The 7638-nt window shown below is 48.3% G+C and overlaps 1 protein-coding gene across 1 annotated transcript; it reads left to right on the top strand.

Moving 5' to 3' along the window:
• Positions 1–545: 545 nt before the first annotated feature.
• On the top strand, positions 546–4582 carry CREBZF (CREB/ATF bZIP transcription factor). The gene is made up of 3 exons (XM_018567529.1): positions 546–1291; positions 3422–3496; positions 4373–4582. The coding sequence occupies exons 1-2, from the start codon at positions 546–548 to the stop codon at positions 3435–3437; spliced, it is 762 nt and encodes a 253-aa protein (XP_018423031.1). The 3' UTR covers positions 3438–3496; positions 4373–4582.
• Positions 4583–7638: the final 3056 nt, after the last annotated feature.

The following is a 7638-nucleotide window of genomic DNA, read 5'->3' as shown; positions in this document are numbered from 1 at the left end:
GAGATGGATCGGGAGGGATGCACTGTGACTGGGAGGGATACATTGTAACTGGGGGGTGAGATGGCTGGGGAGTGTTGCATTGTGACTGGGAGGGATACATTGTGACTGAGGGGTGAGATGGATGGGGAGTGATGCAGTGTGACTGAGGGGTGAGATGGCTGGGGAGTGATGCAATGCGATTGGGAGGGATGCAATGTGAGCGCAGAGAAGGGTGAGGTTGCAGGGAAGGATGTGTTGATGGGGGTGAATAGTGCAGGGTTGAAAACCTATGAAATGACAATAACACGTTCAATGTGACATACAAGTTTAGTGATTGGAGAACTCACTACATGCTCATGAGGATTTACAACTGTTGTCAGGGCTAGCAAGGAGTAAAACATTGGCGGAGCCGCGAGAAGGGGCGTGGCTAACGCGGCCACATAGGACGGAAGTTACGCGCGGTTAATTTGCCGCACTTCCTGCTTCCGGTTTGAGCTGCGAGACGCCATCGAGACGTTCGCGCTGCATGCGGCCAGTCTACGTTCGCCTAGATATACTGTTTCGAAATGAGACGACGGCCTAGAGAACGTGCCCAGCCGGCAAACAGCACAACCCGCAAGAGAAAAAGCCGGAGCGTGGAGGCCGCGGCTTCTGAGGAGGAGGAGATCCTCATCTCCAACCTGGACGACCTGCTGCGTGAGGGGGAGGCGGCTGCGGCCTGGTGGACCGAGGACGGCGAGCGGCCCGCAGACAGCTCCTTAGCCGATCTCCTGCAGGAGCTAGCCGCCTGCGACGAGGACGAGGCCGCGATTTGCCGCCAGGACTTTCGGCTCGGCGAGGCCGCTTCCAGCACGGCGCCCGACGCCAAGCAGAGGGCGTGTCGGGCAGGCGGCGGCGAAAACAACAAGAACGCGCAGGCCGCACGCTTGAACCGCCTGCGCAAGAAAGAGTACGTCAGCGGCCTGGAGGGGAAGGTGGCGCGCCTGTCGGAGGATAACCAGCGGCTAGAGAGGGAGCGGAGGAGCCTGGGGGAGCGCGTACAGCAGCTGGAAGAGGAGACTCGCTACCTCAAGGCCGTGCTGGCCAATGACAGCGCTCTGTCCCAGCTGCTGGGGCGCCTGACCGGACTGGGCGGGGTCAAGCTGGCGACGTCAATCTTTAGCAAGAAGGAGCCGCGCGAGCATGACTACGCTCTGCCCGCGGAGGAGACGGCGCCCCCTGGTGGTGGAGTGTGCCTGCACGTCGACCAGGACAAGGTGTCGGTGGAGTTCTGCCCTGCCTGTTCCAGGAGTGCGGCGAGCGCAACCAAAATGTAGGGTCAAGTATCTGCTCTGTGTGCGCTGGACACCGGAAGAGACTCTGTGCATGCTGGGTGTGGGCAGCCAGATCCTGCATAAGTGTAGGCTGTCGGGAACCTATTGTCACGTTTGCAGTGTTTATTTGCTGCAGTCTGCAGATCACACGCTGATATCAATGTATACACTTAAGTGCTGACTGCAGCATTGCTCCTCCATACTTTGCAAATATAGGCCGTCTGCAGCCAGTGACGCTTCAAGTATACCGAGTGTAGGTGACTAGCAAGATTGTAAGACGCCCCCTATCAGTATAGGTGACTTCAAGAGTCTGACGATCCTGTGCCCTGACCAATGACAGCACTTCAAGCAAAGGGTTCCAGAGTGTTGCAGTTTGCCTTCCTGCTTCCCCGACACATGGGCAATCCACGGCTCTTCATGTATCATGGGACAGAGTCCTGGCCTGCTCTGTCTTGTAGCCATAGACACAATGTGTAATGATTTTGAGTGTTGCGCCCTTGTACTTTTTTTTGGGATATTGGGTGTTTCGGGAAGAACTGTGTAAAGGCCAACGTCCCCTTTATAGCCCAATAGTCGTGAAATGTGTTTCAGGTGCATTAATATGAAAGGTGTAACGGGGTTGGTTGCACCAGGTCGCTAAAATGGGATCCTGATGCTGCTGCCTCAGGAAGAATATCGTAAACTGATTTAGTGAACCATTTTTTTTCTTCTAATCTACTGTTCTCAAAGCTGGTCCTTTGGAAAGTAGGGCTCTTGATTTCTGTGTGGAATCAGCGGTCTCTCCGAAGAGGTCTGACACCCCATGCAGTGTTGGAGCCGCAACTTTCCAATGCCACGAGTGTTGCTGATTGCAGAGAGAGGGTGTCTTGGACATCTGCAGGGAGACAACTGTTTTCCTATAGAAAGCAAGGGTCCTGCTTTGCAGCTGCTGGCAGGGGACAGACCTTTGTTTAGGCCGTGGCTGTGCTCAATAGAAAGTGAACCGTAGGACTTTGCACGCCTTTTTGTTTTGATGCGCCTTTGATAAGACTTCAGGAAATTGTTTTTTCTTAACCTTTGCAACCAGATCCAGCATAAGTGTAGGCCGTGAGGAACGTATTGTCATGTTTGCAGTGTTTATTGGTGTCTGCAGATCATGCCCTGATATCAATATATAGTGCTGGGATAGCCCCCCCACTGCAAGGGTTAACTGTTCGTTTTTGTCTACATTAAAAAATAGCAAAGTAATACTCACCTGATGCTCTGAGCCGGCTTGTTCTTGGACCGGTCCCTGCAGCCTCTCTTCCCCCCTCTTCTGCAGCGGTCTAAGGTCCTGTAAATCATTGCACCTATACACAGTGTATAAATGTGAGGACCCGAGGAAGATTCCAATGCTGCAGAGGAAGAGACAGGCTGGAGGGACCGCTGGGACGTCCAGCTGGCTCGGAACTTCAGGTGAGTGTAACTTTATTTTGAGCCTAGACAAAAACGAGCACTTAACCCTTGCATTGAGTGGGTAGCGCCACTGCAAGGGTTAAGCCAAAGTTTTCCTGGCGTTCTTTGACAACTTCCACAGCCTTCTAATCTAATAGAGGCCTCCTACCTCTGTCAGATGGCAGCAGCCTCCCCTGAAGGTTAGACTTGGCCTTGCAGCGTTATGCCTGAGTTTAAACCTGCCATAGATTTGTATGGAGCTTTATTGCTACAGAAGAAACTAGCAGCCTTTGCAGGTCTATGGAGTGTTGGATAAGCCTCTGAACGGAAGGCCTCAGACATCCCGAGGCGGCTGCCACTGTCAGGGAAGGGAAAGCATCTGAAGCTTAGGTTAGGGGGCTATGGGGTTTTTTATTTTAGGGTGATGTTGCCCTTTAAATATGGAAATCTGTGTATGAGGTTTTGGGAAGCCGAGTTTTTCTTTTTCAGTAAGGCAAATTGGAGAGCTATAACTATATAGAGCGACACACAGCAGCTGATCTGAATCCAGTAAATCGATATCAGATGCTGTGGAGTCTCGAACCTCCCGCAGCCATTGATTGCTCTTTGTCCGGCCTTATTGAACAAGCTCGTTTTTCGTATTTGATTGCTAATGGTGACTGCATGAAGACTGTATCTGCCTCCATTATACAATACTAGTAAACCTCTCTTGACAGTTTCTCTTTTAGGTGACTTGACGGCTTGCTCCATTGTAGGAGTTAAAGAGCAGTTCCTTATCGCCTTGCAACCTGGTAAGGATCTCAGTGCTTACCTAATGCAGACCTAGCTTTGGGGGGAAGGAAAGGGTGGGCAAACAAGATGACAGTTTGGTGATACGGCAATGCTCTAGGTCTTAGACAAGCATTGCTGATTATATCAAACAGGTAGACGTTGGCGTACTCTCTCATAAAGCAGAAGTACTGCATATGTTGTATCAATGTATATATTTTACTAAATCTGTGTTGAGCCGGATGACACGGCCAGTGTCCCTTCAATGGGCTAGCTTGTTTAAAGGATATTCTAATTTGAGGATACAGTGTATGGCCTGTTATTCAAAATACATAATTGCAATATGCATTGTTAGTAACAGCATGAAAACCTTGACCATGACTAGATAAAATTACTTTGTACAGTTATTTTGTTAATCCTCACCCCTCTGGTTACAAAGCCAGCACTTATGATCATTTTTAAATCTACTGTAAAGGAACACTGTAAATCAGATTCTTCTACCCCATTGGCTACTTTGATTTTTGTACGTGGCCATAATGGAGTCTAAAGATTTGATTTTGTATTAGAGAGGTGAATGCAGAGTAGGCTGTATATAAATATAATCTGTAAAGTGAGATTTTACAAGGGATTACGTGTGATTTTCTTATTACGCCCATTACCAGAGCCTGCTATGATATCTGTTCATTCTGATCGCTCCCGCCTTAATTCTGTCCATGTTCTGCACATCTGTTCATGTGTATATCGGTGTGCATGGGCTGCGATTGGATCACTTCCATTCACATCAGACTTCCAAATGGCTCTAAACACTCTGTATATACATACAGCCAGATCCCTTTTGAAATCTCGCTTCTTCCAATGAATATGTATATTTAGCATCCTTGTTTTTTTTTATGCTAAAGTGGATTCAGCTATATGGGACGGAAGACTTGGATCCTGCTGCTGGCCACATGCCCTGCTGTGTATAAAAGGTAGTATGGTACCGGAGGTAACAGTAGGGCTTTCCTTTTCAGTTCCACTTTTTTCTTGTGTTCTGTGAAGTTGAAAGGTAACTTGAAATGCTGAGCCGCTGCCGCGGGGCTTGAGTTTAAAAGCGTGTGTGCCGTCTGGTTGTTGGACAATTTCATGAGGTGGCAGAGTTTAGTATAGTCAAGCCTAATGCTAGCCATACGCTGCTCTTTTTTTCGGTCAACCTGCTGGGCTGAGCGAAAAATATAAAACAGATTCATCTAATGCAGGGGTAGCCAAAACTCTGGCCCTCCAGCTGTGGTGGAACTACAAATCCCATGAGGCATTGCAACATTCCCACAGACATGACTCCTGGAGAGAGAGGCATCATGGGATTTGTAGTTTCACCACAGCTGGAGGGCCACAGTTTGGCTACCCATGCTCTAATGAGGAATCGCAGCTGTTTATTTTGTATTCTGACAGCGGCCACTGGCTGCTGTCGGAATACCAGAACAGAGCTAGCAGCTCATTGGCAGCAGCACCCTTTGTGCAGATTTCATCCGTTTCCTCAAGAACTGGCCGAAATTCGCACAGTATATGGTAGGGATGTATCGATACTAGTATCGGCGCCGATAGAGTATTTGGGCGAGTACTCGTACCTTGCCCGAATGCTCCCATACTTTTCCCTGATACCGAAACTTCTGGTGAGAGGAAGATTTCCTCTGACCAGCAGTGCCATAGGGGAACATGGAACCAGCTTCCCGTGCAATCAGGAAGTTGGGTGGCGAGTAATGACCCCAGCTTCCTGATTGGCCGGAATGCTGGCTTTCCAACCAATCAGCAGGCGGGTCATTACTCGCCGCCCGGCTTCCAGATTGGCTGGGAAACTGGCTCGATGCCGTTTCCTGGCCAAACAACATGGAGCTGCCTACCCGGGCAATCAGGAAGCCAGGCGGCATGTCCTTGCCCGGCTCCCTGATTGCCCGGAAAGCCTGCTCTGTGTCAGCAAGAAGCACTGGTATCGGCGAGTACCGAAAGCAAAATATAGGTACTCGATAGCGAAAAAAACGGTATAGGTTCATCCCTAGTATATGGCCACCTTAAGGATTAAAGAAGAACTCTTCATTAACCCGTGCAGAGGGGCTACACCACACTGCAAGGGTTAACTACTTTTTTTTTTTTTGCCTAGGGTCAGTAAGTTACTCGCCTGATCCTCAGAGCCGAGTGGCTCTTAGAAAGTGGTCCCTGGAGCCTCTCTTCCTCCGCTGCAGCGGTCTAAGGATCCTTAAGTCAATACGTCCGTTACAGAGTTTATTCGATGTGAGGACGTCAAGGCACATACAGTGTAGGAGAAGACAGGCTGGAGGGATCACTGTGACAGCCGCTATCTCTGAGGTTCGGGTGAGTAGATGAAAATGAGCAGGGTAGCCCCACTGCAAGGGTTAATAAGTTTTGCCTTGAGTTCTTTAACATATGCTGGTTTCCTTGAAATATACAGTGCAGGAAAGCCATAAAAATGTAGGTTCAATGTGTGCAGGATAAACACAAACACTGGCTACTATAATCTGAACATGCATCTTTCATAGACTTCTGTGTTAACACCTTAGAGCAGGGTTAGGCAACCTTAGCACTGCACTGGCAGTGGAACTACAAATCCCATAATGCCCTGGAAGTGGTGTTTGTGACGTCTGTCCTGCAATGCCTCATGGGACGTCCACTGCAGCTGAAGTGCCTAAATTGTCTAACCCTGCATTAAAGGGAATGTAACAAATTCAATGTATTCCACCCTTCTCAGGTTGGTGTATGTATAGCTAAAACCTTATAGTGGGCATGGATAAGAACCTCTGCCTTGTATTGTATAGCTGTCCGAGTCCTGGTCAGGGAGATTCGCCTGCTGTTGTCGGAAAGTAATGGGGGACACAAATTGTTGGGAGTTGTCGCCAGAACAAGAGGGATGGGAAATCTTTCAGTTGAATACCTGCTCTGCGCTGGTGACAATCGAGGGAAATTCTGCTCACTTTGTAGAAATTTCCTCTGATTACCTGTTGCCTTTCATGGACCAGAAGTGGAGACATTTCTCCTAAACAGGGCACAGAGCGTTAAAAAAAAAAATAAACCGGGGTTTAAGCCTTTCCTACTGTACCCAAACATAAGTTTGGGTTATACATACACTTTAACTATAACGGTTACGGGCCAGCAAGCATATACAACGTGGTGGCCCAGCGATAAGTTCCTCGGCCATGGAGTAGCTGCATCGTGTGCTATGGACACAAATTAATATGGAATTCAGGAGCCAGCAGGATTCATTTTTGGGGCCCGTTCCATTGACGACAACTATAGAAAACCTCAACGGTTGGGCGCAGACTGTACATTGTTAAGGAGCATTGGTGACCTGGCTCCTGGGATTTCTCCAGCCCTGATTTACGCCTGCATGTTAAAACAAATATGCATACCTTTTTTTTATTGAAATCAATGAATGCACCAAAACTGCTCAATACTGTACAATGGGCCTTAAAACTTTCTTTGTTGCCATTGATTTCCCTGGAAATGTGTGTTCCTAAACACGGAGGTGTTAATGCAGCCAGATTCAGCCAATGTATTTGTGATTTAAAGTAACTGTCAGTCTTAAAAATACATTCAGGTACCTTAACTATTAACACAAATGTATCTTCTTTGTGTGTGATCCTCCAATCATCTCTGAATTGGTGCTGACACTGTCCTTCCTTCTGGAGGGGGGCTACATCTGTTCCCCATGGTCCCCGTGTGTGTGTTGTAAAGTAGTCACCGCTCCAAGCTCGCTCCGGGGATGGACTACAGTCTCCTTACAAATTGGTATACTAAACAGGAGAATGTAGTCCATCATGGGAGTGATCTTGGAGCGGTGACTACTTTACAACACACACAGGGACCACGGGGAACAAAAGTAGCCCCCCTCCAGAAGGAAGGACGGTGTCAGCACCAATTCAGAGATGATTGGAGGATCTACAGCCGAGTGATACACAAATAACATACATTGTTGTTAAATCTTAAAAATGAATTTGCGTACCTTAACTGCGGAGTTTAAAAAGCTGCTGGGAACACCACCAGACTTGTCAGATGCAGCAAAGAACAGACCTGATCACTTCTAAAATTAAACAATTTTGGAAGGCGGGGAAAATTAGACTAGGGGTGGGCAAACGTCAGCCCTCCAGCTGTGGTGAAACTACAAATCCTGTCATGC

The sequence above is a fragment of the Nanorana parkeri genome, unplaced genomic scaffold, assembly GCF_000935625.1.
Source record: "Nanorana parkeri isolate BGI_ZX_2015 unplaced genomic scaffold, ASM93562v1 scaffold1057, whole genome shotgun sequence".
NCBI classification, from domain to species: Eukaryota; Metazoa; Chordata; class Amphibia; order Anura; family Dicroglossidae; genus Nanorana; species Nanorana parkeri.
The sequence above is the reverse complement of the archived record's forward strand: the minus strand, read 5'-3'. Positions and strand labels throughout refer to the sequence as shown.